Genomic DNA, 14,106 nt, shown 5'->3' with positions numbered 1-14,106 from the left:
ATTCATATTTGCGTTTCGTCGGAAAACATCCGGCGGCGGTACGATGGTCGGTCGTAGCCGTATTATAATTTATAATGCGTATCGTACTCATATTATAGTCATATATAGAGGCAAATATTATTATTATTAAAACATATTTTAATATAGCCACTTTGCGTGCTCGTATATTATAGCTCTCGTTGAAAAATTATGTTACCACGTTATAACTTATAAAGTATGAATTATAAATTATAATATTATTATTAATAAACCTACCGACTGCAGTAGTTTTCTGGGGCAAATTGAAAAGGAAGATTTATATCGGACGGAGGATCATTGATTGTAAACGTTGTATATTCACTGATGAAATTATAAAACATTCAGGTACTTCTACTTACATGTATATATATACATGTTATATATATATATATATATATATATATATATATATAACAAACAAGTGCGTGTGTGTAAAATTATTGCAAGAGACGCGCATGCGAGACTCTTTTCTAACTAGGTAACTCGAAGACGTCGTACACGACCATAAATAATAATGTACAGTGTACACACACTCAAACATATACCGACAGTCAAACAGAGTCGTCCAATATGGTTATAACGACTCGTTCGTTCTCGTATGTATACTGTATGCAGTATACACGCAAGTATATACCGCCGTCTGACGAACTTAGCTGCAAGTTCATGTCTGTGAATACGTAATTAGGGTATACTTCATATTATTATTATTATTATGAATACCGCCGATACTGACGTCAGCTGCCGATCGTTTATACGTCCGTCATCCAAGTTTTTTTTATTTCAATTTTTTTTTTTAGTGTCAAAAAATGCACAGTCATTTTACTTTTTAAACACTATACGATCCATATATGTATCTGTAGCCTCTACTGTTTGTTGGTTTTAAAGATTTGTCGATATAAATGATTGAAATTCGAAAAAGTACTGACGGTACCTATACCTGATCCAAAAATATAATATAGGTGGTTAATTTATGATTATTAAGCAGAGACAGTAATTTAAAATAATATATATATTATTTAAGAATCATATTACGTATGGTTATCCGCATTGCGTATTATAATACATATTGCTTATTAAAAATATATAATATATCGAACTTGTATTGATAATTGATTAAGGATGCTTGACGCTATTGTTAACCTATAGGTATAGAGATATACGTTTTAGGTATAGGTATACTATAAATATACACTTACAGCCAGTTCATATTTTATACGCTTAACAAACATAATATGTAGGTAGTAAATATAATAACTGAAGAGCATGAGGCCTGGGAATGTAATTTCTTAAAAAGATGCATCTAGTGTATTCTAAACATTCCAATACATCTAACCTGTTATAAAATATGCTCTTAATTTTTATATTTTAAACAACAAAAATAAATTTTATCAAATCAAAAAAAAAAAATTTGTAAGGCTTCAGCACAATTTCAAGTCTTCTACATGGACATGGACTTTTGATTTGAAAAATAATGTTATTTATTAATTTGGCCTCACCACTCGTGGTTATATCAATCTTTACTTCTTATGCGAAGTGTTCAAAACATTTTAAAAAATAATATTAAAAAATAATAATATTCGATCACGTGAAAACCTTGTCCCTTCAGATTCGTTATAGAGAGTTTTCAGTTTTCACTGTATATTGTATATATAGGTACTGGTAAACTTATTAGTGATATACATGTCATAACGCTTATCTAAACGAAACATATAAGTTCATTTATATTAAGCTGATATCTTAGCTGATTTGCACACTGCACGAGAAAGAATACAAAATAGTTAGTATTTTGCCGCATGTGCAGTGCAACGTAGTCACCAGCTTGGACATAAGTACATATAACACTAATACAAGCAATTTTGTTTTTCCCATGCAAATCAGCTAGCATACGGCTTTACGTTAAACAACTGGGTCGGTGCGCGGCAGCACGGTCGACGGTAAGACTATTATAACGTTGAACTATGCTGGTGATGTCGTGGGACGTCAGAGTTTGAACATGGAGCAGGATTGAAGCTTCTGACCCATTGCGCACTTTGGAGGAGTTCTAGCGAAACGGATTGGCGTAAAGACTGTTCTGAGTTCGAAAATCCTTCCCCTGTCGCTTACCTCGTACAATATTCCCTGAGAATCGGAAACGGAGACCCACGAACAAGTAACAACATAAGCAGTTTGCTGCCCTGTGTCATACGCTAGCTCAAGCCGTGTCAGTAACTGTAAAAGTTTCGCCGCAGGTCACGTGATCATACTGGTGTGCGTTAAAATCTAAACAACTATTGCTCAGGTATTGCTGCAACACTTCGCGGGTGGCGAATGAAAACAACTCTGCGTTTTGCTTTGCAACCGCAAAGACGGAAAACAAAAATTCGATAACTTATACATAAAAATAAAAATAACTTATTAGTCGTGAATGCCAGCTGATCACAGCACGATAAAAAAACAACACAAGTCTGGTGATCACACAGGATTTTCACGCCGTTCCGCACCAACGGCGATGATTCGGTGCAGAACGAAGATGAACGTTACATTGCAGAGTTCGGTTTAACCGTTGGAAAAAGAAAATTAAACGTTAGACAACCGGGCTGACGGTAAGACCATCGGTGAAATCGCGTGTGACGATAGAGGGTTAACAGAGCCTCTCATTAAAAGTTCTGCGCATCTTGGTTGAGTGGTAGCGAAACGCGCTAACAGCAAAACTCTTCCGTGTTATTAATTGTTATGTAACTGCACGTTATTAACACGTTTCCTGCGCACATGCCGTGCTGCGTATTGCATTTTTCTATTGTCGAATGTCGATTCGGTGTCATACACCTACCCATAATAAATTCGAGGCGCATATTTTTTATTTTGTGTGAGCTGCAAGCCGCTTTAGCCTTTAGGAATATCTGGAGACATATTACGACGCTTTTCGTTACTTTCGTAAAAGTGCATCTCAACATTCTCAACCATCGTGAGACATTGCAGAAACCGTCACAACATTGATACCGGCATAAAATTGTATTACTCATCGCACAAACGTCTTCAGCACGGCCACTATTATACATAATAATCCGATAAACTGGCATATATTATACGACGGTTGGCTAAAATTACTCTCGTAATCTTATTGTATACATATACGCCCATTTCACATGGGCGCGTATCATACGCAACATTATATGGTATGCGCGTGTTTTTAGTTTATAATGTTTACATTGATTTTTGTATAATTATTTTGATTAATTCCAACGTAGGATTACATACATTCTAACTAGGTACTACGTATTACTTGTTTGTTATTATTTTTTTAGTATTTGTCCTTTTATTTATATTTAGCTAACCAAGTGCCGTTCCCAGGTTTTGCGAGTCCCTGTGCATCATTAGAATTCGAGGTCCTGGACTTACAATATTATATTGAAATCCACTGGTACACTAGAATAGCGGTTCTCAATCTTTTTATAAGCACCTAGTCGATTATCACCTGCCTATTACGAACATTTGTTCGTACTTGACCTAATAACCTTTTGTGATCAATAAATGTATACCTTATTTACATGTGAAATTTTATTTAGGGTGTATTTAAATATCTACTACGAATACAAACGATGTATGTTATGTATATACTAACACCATTGATATTTATAAAACCACCAGTCAAGGCTGGGCAAGTTAATGATTTTTTTTAACTCAGTTAAGTTAAGTTAAATTTAAATCTAAATCAAGTTAATCGTTAAAAGTTAATTCAAAATGTTCTATCAATTGAATTAAGTTAAGAGTTAACCAAAATTTAATATTAACTTTTTAACTCAAATTAAGTTTAAAAAAGTTTCTTGTTTTCTTATAGGTAAAATTAAAATAATTGGTACCTAAAATTGTTCATGTCATTAGACCAAAGAACTATTACTATTTTATGTGTGCAAAAGCTTACAGTACACATTTTGTTAGTATACTTATAACCTTATCAAATGTGTACCTACCAGCAATTTGTATTCCTACAATAGTTCACAAAATTAAATTTAATTAACTTAACTTGTTTAAAAGTAAAATTAACTCAAGTTAATTAAAAGTTAATTCGAAAGCTCCTTAAGTTATTAATTAAGTTAATAAACATAAAAAAAATAACTTATTTACTTAAAAAGTTAAATTAACTTAACTTAAACTTATTAACGCGTTAATGCCCAGCCTTGCCACCAGTAACCACCTAATATCAAATAATATTTAATGTTCATAATAATTAATAAGCAATTGAAATTTTTTTAAAGAAAGATTTTCTTTACATGGGTACTATCTAATATAATCCCTATGCGCTTTTCATGGTAAACGTACCGCAGTTTGATAAACACTGCTTTAGAACACACAATTTTAACATTTCATAGGATTTATTTATGGAACAATCTACTAATCAATAATTATGCACCAAAATTACAAATAATAGGTACAATCAGAAGAACTTGTTGATCATATAGCTTTCTTCAACGCCTTCCAGTTTAAAAAAAAAACTAAAAATTATTTTATTTAAGAATAAATGATCAAAGTTTGAACTTAACTAAAATTAGACAAAAAAGTGATTATAATAATTTTATAACTTTCCAATCACTCTGAATTCCGTAAGAACACGATGTACCTATTGGTTATATATCAGAAAATATGTTATATTAAATAAGGTTTCATGTTATTAAATAAATTATATAAAGATATTGAAGAAAAACTGAAAAAAATAATATTTTTCTAAAAACAAAGAACCATCATAGTTCTGTTTATAGGATAACTATTTTCAGCGAAAACTTAACGCAACTTGTTACAGTTTATTTTTTCCGTTATGTGAACCGTCTTAATAATTACTAATTTTAAACAATTATAGGTATACCTATACTGCAATGGCAAATAATTTACGATGCGAAAGCGACCGTTTAACCAAAACTTGGTCAGAAAATAATGACGTAGTTATTGTACCCAAACTACAAACATATAATTATCCATGTAAAAAAAAAATATTGTCAATACTTATTATAACACACGGTAACATTTATTTTGTGCAGGCAGGATGTTGTGTGTGGTGTCTACGGCGTTCATACTCGCAGTACTCCGGATTTCCGATGGTCAGCTGCATGAGCCGCAGAAAGAAGATCTTCTGCAACGATATGAAGATGTACAGCGACAGATGAACGGCAGCGGAAGTGGCGAATGGAAGTGCCCAGAGGTGCGGAACGTGTCGTGCGCATGCGATTTGCCACACACGTTACGCTGCACCGGCGGCAAATCGACATTCGAGACAGTGGCCCGAGCGCTCAGGCGCCTGTCCGGCACGTCATCCATATCGCTTCTGGACTGCACCGTGCAGAACGTAGCATCGCTGCCGGCCAAGATGCTCGACGGCGTCTCGCTGCACGGGCTGGTCGTGTCGTCTGGCGAGATCAAGTCCGTCTCGGACGCCGCATTCGACGGACTCGGGTCACCACTCCAGGCGCTCGGCCTGCCCAACAACCAGCTCGAGCGGGTCCCAAGCTCAGCACTGGCCATGCTCAATGGTCTCGAGCGTCTCGACCTGTCCCACAACCGTTTGCACACCGTCCACAACAATTCGTTCAAGGTATAATAATTATGATGATAATGTTTACCGGTAATCCATCTTCTTATAATTCGTGGGATATTTTTCCAACACTTAATAAATAGTAGTTATAGGTCCTATAATACATTCTCTAATACAAAAATGGTCACTTAACATATTACAAAAAAAGCTCTTATAGAACTTAAATAAAGTAAATGATTACGAAAATCTTATAACTTTAAACAACGTAACACAGACCCATTTTAAAAACTAAAAATCTAAAAATGTTATATTGTAAACAATTCAATTTTAAAAAATATCATTCAGTATTATTTTTTATTAAACGCCCACGACATAATTATAATAGATTATGTCATTGGTTATAGTAAGTTAACCAACCAAATATTGCGTAAAGCAACAAAATCTCACTAAAAAAGTAAAAAAGGGTTTAAAAAAAAAATTATTACAGTGTTTTTTTTATTTTAAATGTATATATTACTTATAATAACTATATTATACGAACATAACGTGGACGCAAACATGGTGTACAAAAATTGTACCGGAAGTTGGAAATACTTACGTCCTACACTGCTACACATGCAGGTTTTGATTTACCATATGGTGAACGCTATTACAGCCTGCAGGTTAATAGGTATGGACATTGTGCCTGGGTAAATAATATGTCCACGTAGTCAGTTGATGTTTTTTTTTATGTTAAAGCTATATATAGAATATATAGAATGTAGAGTACCTATACCTATAGTATGCGGGCGCATAAATCGTAACTAAAAGATCATTTTTTTTATGGGATAACCCTTATTTTGTTCTTCGTTTGAAATTCCTATACATTCTATAATCAATTAATTAACAAAAGCCAAAAGGGTACCTGGTACCTATTACCTATATGTTGTCATTAATGTCATTCTTTAATAAATTGACAAAATTTCTTTCAATATTTAGAATGGCTGAACTTGAGAAAATCTTGTAGCATATACTAGTTTTTAGTCAATTTGTTACGCCTTATTGAAGAAAACATTTTCATTTTTCGTAACTTATTGACCAATATATTATATCTAGGCGAAGGGGTTAAGAAAATATTTGAAAGGTTGCACCTATATTGTGGGCGTAATAAATGAAAAAAGCATTGACATTATTAATAAATAAATAGTCTCTATATGTATGTGGACGAGTATGAGTGTATATGACTCACGTCCGTGACATTGAGCACGTAATATTATATAATAATATGTTTGTTATGTTTCGTAAAAGTGTGTGCTTATTAAGCGAGTAGTTCCGATAGATATACAAAATGTTGCGAGGAGAAATCGGGTTAACTTAATAATTAATTAAAATTTGTTCATAGGTAGTAATTATAAACTATATTACGCTTGACAAAATATACGGTTACATAATATTAAGAATGTTCGTAATTATGTAAATTATAAAAACAATGGAATTTATAGCTTAGGCCTTAGACTATAGATCTAGGTAATCACTTACCATACATTTATTTTCTTAATTGCAGGGATCGCCGAATTTGACATTTTTGGATTTGAGCAATAATTCCATTCATTTCATCAGTCCAGACGCGTTCGTTAATCTGCCATTTTTGAAAGTACTTCGACTGCAAAACAATCTGCTTACGTCAGCTTCGACTTCCCATATCCAAGGGCTGCGGTCGTTAGTCGAGCTAGACCTCAGCTCCAATTTGCTGGCCGGTCAACTTGGCCCCAGCACGTTGCCTAGATTGCCGAATTTACAGATCATATCGTTGGCGCATAATCAGCTGAACAGCGTTAGGCGGGGATCATTTGCCGGACTCGAAGGAATCGTGTCCCTGACGCTTAACCACAATCAGATCGACGTACTCGAGGATCACGGTTTTAGAGCAGTGCCTACACTGTCCCATTTGGATTTGGCCAACAATCGCATCGTTGCGGTGTCCAGTGCTTCACTCGCTCATTTGACCAAACTCAAAACGCTTGATTTATCACACAACTTTCTGAGGAGTTTGACGTCTGATCTCATCGTGCCACTAAAGAGCATCCAAGTAATTAAACTCGACGACAACGACATATCCATCGTGACCGAAGGCGCACTGAACACCGGCAAGCACATAACGAGCATTTCTTTATCAGGTATAACCGAAATCAATTGAATATACTCGTAAAATAATAGCCACGAGCATATAGCTGCAATGCATTATTTATTGATAAAATCATCGTGAATGAGTAACGACATTAGGTACCAACGTTTTTATTTATGCTTATAATACAATAGTTAACATAATACAACAATTATTAACTTTACCCGTGTGCCTACATTTTTATACAATTCATATAATAAGCATTTTAATTTGTAATAATGTATACATGCTCATAACTCATAAGTCATAACCAACATAAAATATTAAAATATCGTAGAATAAGTAACATAGGGACACAGGTAATATTCTTAATTTAAAGTTTGAAAAAAGGTGAATTCTCTTTAGTATTAAAATTAATAACATAGGGTTGGTCTGTGGGTCAGAAAAAAAAACAAACAGTGCGCTGACATCCTCTTAGTAATAGCTATCGCACTCTCATACCATATATGTATAATAGGTTTACCTAATATTTATGGGGCGATTGTAAACTCCACCGATTTTCAGGTAGTCGATTTTAGGGTTGGATTTATGACATGTAAATTCCACCGATTTTTACCTGAAAAAAAATGTAAATTCCATATAAAAATCTAAATATACATATCACTTTACAAAAGCTCTATTAGATATTCAATAATTATTATATTATTTATATTAATATTGTGTAAAAAAAGATATAAGTATCTGAATATAATATATATAAGTAATAAACCTGTACATAAATTACGTAGGTACGTATTACGTAATGTTAATAATTATATATTTTTATATTATTTCTATTTGATTTTTATATGATTTTTTTTTAAATTATTGTATTTAAATACAATAAATATATTATAATTAGGGCCTGGATTTAAATGTACTCAAAACCATACAAATATGCTCTAAAAAATAGCCAAACATGTCCTTAAAAAAATGCATTTTACCTCAAAAAATGCCATTTATATTTATTTTTTATACAATTTGTTATTTTAATTTGGAATTTATTAAAAAATATATTTATTACTTTATTGAAAAAAAAAAAATAATTGGAAAAATTGACTTGATACTGCTATGAAAAAACATACCAGTGGAGTTTACATTTTTTTTTCAGGTAAAATAAACGTACTGGTGGAATTTACATGAAAAAAGGTCACAATCGGTGAAGTTTACATGATGCGCACTATTTATGTTAGTTATCTAAAATGTGTATTTCCATTGTGCACTTTTACGTTTTAGACAACCCGTTGAACTGCGATTGCAGTCTATTGTACTTCGCTAGTTGGCTGTCCAATCATAGCGCAACTCATGCGGCCGGTGACACGGCCGTTTGCGCCACTCCACCGTCGCTGGAGAACGGTCTGCTTCAGGATCTGCCCGTGTCCAAGCTGACATGCGGCGGCGAGGACAGCGTGCCACCACCCGAAGGTCCACTCGCTTCGATGCAGCCGTCGTCGGGCACGAAAATTTCGCTGCGCTCCTATCAGTTCGACGGAAACCGCATCAGTCTAGGTTGGACAGTCGTAGCGCCGGTCATATCCTACTACTGCAACGCGTTAGTAATCTACGAGGATATTGGAAACCACGAAGTATTGCTCGATTCGAAGCCGGTCAGGTGCAATTCGTCCCAGTTGCCCGACGCTAAGAGTCTGACGCTTTCGCTATCGGCTAGCGAATTGCAACCGACGCATAGTTACAGGTCGGTATTATAATTATTAATAATATAGTAGGTACGCACTACGCACCCCGCGATACCGTATTTGAACTTGCACGTGTATAATGTACTCGTATTATAGTCATAACTATTTAGACAGAATGGTTCATCACTGTCATCGTGTTTGTTAAATATCATCAGCACGGCATAATTTCGAGTGATTCACTAGTCACTCAACTGTATAATATAATAATGGGTGCTGAAATTTAAACAACCTATACTTGTCAGTTGTCAAAGTGTCACATGTAACACACTAACCATATTATAAGACCATACGAACTAGGGTTAGTGGGAATCAACGATTTGGTTTATTTTTTTTAAGTATTTGCCATATAAGTATAACGCCGTAACGGTATAATAAATAATAATATTAATGTAATTGGTGTATTTTAGGTTTTGATCATAATAGTATAAAATATTATCTTTATCTTAATTCTTTATGTACATATATATACATTATATTAAAATGTGAGGTGATTTATCTTGACAATTATATATATAAATAAAGTCCTATTATACTAGACCGATTTCATGATTTCTTTTTCTAACGCAAGTACTCGGTATGCAGATTAGCCATCAAAAGAGAAATGACTAAAAATAAATGATTATTTAAATAGTTATTATAAAAGTATAAAGTTTGCCGTATTGACATATTGCTAGTTGTTACATAGCGACTTGCGTTGCTTGCCGCGTGCATACACACATCAACCTATCGCCCATTATTCCTACGTATGCTGTGTCGTCGCCGGCATCAGAGACGTGCGTTACAGACCTGGCGTATATATTTTCATTGTGCAATTGTGCAATGTGCATTTCTGGACGCACACAATCTTATGTCTACTGTTGCGTTAGCGTCGTTTTCGGAAAGTGGGTGACGGAAATTGTTTATTTCATTCAGTGGAGTATGTAATATTAAGTACCCCCCCCCCCCCCCCCAAAAAAAAAAAAAAAAAAACATCGATATATTCGATTAAGAGTTGTTAACTTGATTATAAATAATTGGGAATGTATAAAGAATCTGTCATTGGAGAAATTTCGTATAGATTACCTATTTATAATTATAATGATTACGAACAATTAATGAGCCCAGATGGTGAGTAGCATTGGTCACGTCGAAGTTGAATGTATTTGTCGACTTTATCCAGATAATACATTTCGTGTGTATAGATTTAATTATCATTTATTTCAAACACAGTAAAATTTGCCACCGGTGGAAATTGTTCCTCGTTAAACGCGGTTCTGCTCATTCGTCTCTTGGTTTATTATTTTTTTTTTTATTAGGTGAAATATTTGCAGTTTTCCTGTATGTAAAAAATTTCTCGCGTACATCTATAAATGTAATTAAAACTTAAGACATTAAATAATTTTATGTTTTATGTTTTCCCTAAGCATTAATTGCACATTATTATAACGATGATATTTTACTCATCTTTTATTTATGGGAGAGTGATTACATTTATCATTCGATCGTCAGGATGACAGAATGCTAATTTAGAATAGTAAATAATAACAGTATTTGAGTATAATGTCTATATTTTATAAGTTATATACTTATAATTTATAACATACTAAAGCCAGAGCCGTATTTAGGGGGGAGCTACAGGGTACTGTTACCCCGGGCGGCTGAGTAGGAGAATTTTTTTATAATTTAAATTTGTATTGTGTATAATGATTAATGAGGCGTATTTTTTTGTTGCCCCTTGGTGTCAAATTCCTAAATACGGCCCTGTCTCATCCACATGTGTTGTCTCCGTCTTGTGTATATACACATCTACTATCATAAATATCAAATTTTCGTTTACTAGTTTCAATAGTGTGCTATAATTTTGATAAAGCAAATTGACCCATTGTTGAACATTTAAGTAAGAACATTATCTGTGTTCTCTCGTTGGTTTTTTACAATATTCTTATTTTTAAATGAGTTATGAGTATGTAAATTAAAAATAATTGAAAATTGCACATGAGTTCCGTAACTCACTTAAAAATTAATATATTGTAAACAATCAACGACAGAAACTAGATAAATTTCTTACCTATAAGAGTTCAATAATGCTCAAATAATCGCTCAAATATCATAATAAACAGCACAATATTGAAACTAGTGAATGACAATTTGATATGTAGTACATTTATAAAACTGAGATAACACATGCTGTTACGACATTCTCTTGATGAAATAAGGCAAACATTTTAAGTATAATTACAAGTGATAATTGATTGCACATCTCCTTAAATGGAAATTTTTGATTTATACAAGTATCATATAATCAATGTAGGTATATTCATTATATTTAATTTTTATTAATTTTAAATAAAATGTTTAACATTCTTTCCTAAATATTTAAGGCATGTGTTATCAGTAGGGTTTAGCTTTTAAAGCACTAAATATAACTAAAATATGCACTGTAAAACGCCCTAAAGACATTAAAACAATTAAAAATAAAGACAAATTAAAAAAAAAAAATGTAAAAAGTACGACAAAATATTCTAGAAACAATATTATATAAATACTGATACGAGCCTAATCATTTTAAAATTAAAAAGAGTTTTAGTATTTATTTATTTAGCTTTAGTATTTATTTATTTATTTTATTTATATAATAAATAAAAATATTGTTGCCATGGTAAAAATAAGTGTTGAAATATAAACATTCAAAATGTTCGTCATTCATAATTTACTATAGTATTGTAACGGTCACGTCATATTATACATATATCGTTCTTTTGTAATTAAAAGTTATAAAGTCTATTTATATTCTTGTACTTATAGAACTATCGAGCTTCATTAAGTGTTACTTAATTTTATTAATCAAAAATAAACGTACATTTTGATTAATATATAACGATCATGTCAATTATCAGCGAATTGAAGATGTTGAAAGGAGATAATTCGGAAATTACATCGTCCAAAAATGATGTGATGCAACAAGTTTTCGACGATCTTCGGGGAATTAAAAAGAACATTTTGGAAAGTATAGATGATTTGCAGACGTCCGGAAGACTTAGCTCAGTTCCGGAGATGGAGAGATCTTCAGCCGGCGATCCGCTCGTGCTATCCACGACCGATCGTATGTCGCAGGTCTTCTCAGATCTCCGTACAAATCAGCCAAAAATAGTGGAAAGTCATGGACCCGTGGATTTATCGCTAAGAAGAAGATGTAATTCAATGCCCAATATGCCAGTGATGCATAAATCTTCTGTCACCGAGGACCACCCCGAGGATGTCGCGATGGATACATTGTCCAGTGACTCGTGGACGACGGTGGAGGATTCAGTCTCGACTGCAGACGAGCCACTTGCAGGACCAATCCCGATATTCTATGAGAGTACGACATTTTGTTACGATACTCCATTGATGAATACGAAAATAATAACGCCTGTTACTTCAGAAAAATACGAGATCGAACTTGCCCCGTCTACGCTATTGGTTCAGCCGTCTGAGATCGATGGTCTCGAGGATTCGATACCTCGCATTCGAGGCATTCGAGCAGTATCGATGCCCAACATTGCTATACAGTTTGGTGAGGTCGACTCGGAATCTGTAGGCGGCTTGTCAAAACGGTCTGAATCGGTTAGTTCCTTGGAACTGATAACCGACGTCGGTGGTAGTGATGGTGCTGGAAAGGAGCCAACGATAACCCCGGTTATTGCGAGGCGACGTAAATCATTATGGAGTAGGACAAAAAAATTCTTCTTACTAATGATTTGTTGTGGCTCTAGTAATATGCCCCTTAATTAAATGTTAATTATTTTACATCATAATATATGATTCAATGTATATTTTAATAATATTATCTATTTAATCGTTAAAACATTTTTTTTTATTATTATCATAAATTAATCAATATACATATTTATATTGTGATAGAGATATGTCCAAACACACCTAACCAAACAATTTAAATGTTTTTCACAGTAGATATGTCATAAAATATATATTTTCGAAAACTTTATGTGATATTTAAAGCCTTAAAGTTTTGTTTGCATTATCTAAACACACGACTATTTTCAAAGTATCTATATAATAGTACCTACTTAATAAAAATTGTTTTTTTTTCAAGAACTTCACTTGAAAAGGATTTGCATCAGTGTATACTTGTCTAATGTCTAAGATTTCGGTTGTATATTCTTTATTAATTTATCTTTAATGCTAACTTAGAGGCAACGTTTTTTAACAAGTCAAAATCATCAATTTCTAATAAATTGTAGGTACTAAAGAACAATGTTTTTCAAAAACTAATTGTCATACAAATGTTTCTAATTATACTCATTTATGCATAGATTTTAGGTAATATTTCTTTTGTTGTAGTTTATACGAAAACCGTGACTTTCACAAACCCTGTACTATCATACGTTGCAATTATTACCACTCACACGTACGAATAATTTCAATAATTTCATCGTATGATTTAAATTAAAAATTAACTATACATTTTTAAAGTGTTCATATACGAAAGATATTACTAAACATTAATTTTAAAAAAAGACAATAAAATTATTAGAATTTCATATCAAAATTTATGTACCGAATACAAAATAGACTACCTGTAAAATATATACAATATTTTCACAAATCACATACATATATTCCAGTTTGCCGAGTTTATTAACGATACATAAGTAGTATTTTAAATTAAAACCAATTAAATAACATACAAATAATCGGTTATTCGTATAAATGTTCATAGAATTCCTGGAATTAATGCAGTATAGCCATTTTATTATTAACAG

At 33.0% G+C, this 14,106-nt stretch overlaps 2 protein-coding genes across 3 annotated transcripts in view; both read left to right on the top strand.

Moving 5' to 3' along the window:
• Positions 1-14,106, top strand: part of LOC107169967 (uncharacterized) — a 47,379-nt gene that overhangs the window by 24,736 nt on the left and 8,537 nt on the right. The window contains exons 2-4 of one of the 2 annotated variants that reach the window (XM_089222553.1): positions 5,035-5,581; positions 7,065-7,677; positions 8,901-9,360. In XM_089222553.1, coding sequence (XP_089078679.1) covers positions 5,036-5,581; positions 7,065-7,677; positions 8,901-9,360 — 1,619 coding nt within the window. In that variant the 5' untranslated portion in view covers position 5,035. Of the gene's footprint in view, positions 1-5,030; positions 5,582-7,064; positions 7,678-8,900; positions 9,361-14,106 lie in introns of both variants that reach the window. The other variant, XM_089222552.1, reaches the window with a different exon arrangement.
• LOC149057456 (uncharacterized) lies at positions 10,327-13,178 on the top strand. Its single transcript, XM_089222554.1, has 2 exons — positions 10,327-12,701; positions 12,765-13,178. The coding sequence occupies exons 1-2, from the start codon at positions 12,224-12,226 to the stop codon at positions 13,112-13,114; spliced, it is 828 nt and encodes a 275-aa protein (XP_089078680.1). The 5' UTR covers positions 10,327-12,223; the 3' UTR covers positions 13,115-13,178.

The sequence above is a fragment of the Diuraphis noxia genome, unplaced genomic scaffold (assembly GCF_037042655.1).
Source record: "Diuraphis noxia isolate RWA-SAM2 unplaced genomic scaffold, SU_Dnox_SAM2 contig0003, whole genome shotgun sequence".
Taxonomy (NCBI): Eukaryota; Metazoa; Arthropoda; class Insecta; order Hemiptera; family Aphididae; genus Diuraphis; species Diuraphis noxia.
The sequence above is the reverse complement of the archived record's forward strand: the minus strand, read 5'-3'. Positions and strand labels throughout refer to the sequence as shown.

What these genes read in the sequence shown, in the direction of transcription:
- LOC149057456 (XM_089222554.1), top strand. Translation starts at nt 12,224, where the DNA reads ATGTCAATTATCAGCGAATTGAAGATGTTGAAAGGAGATAATTCGGAA. An exon ending in AATCCCGATATTCTATGAGA is followed by an intron (nt 12,702 to 12,764) that starts GTACGACATTTT and finishes CTGTTACTTCAG; the next exon opens with AAAAATACGAGATCGAACTT.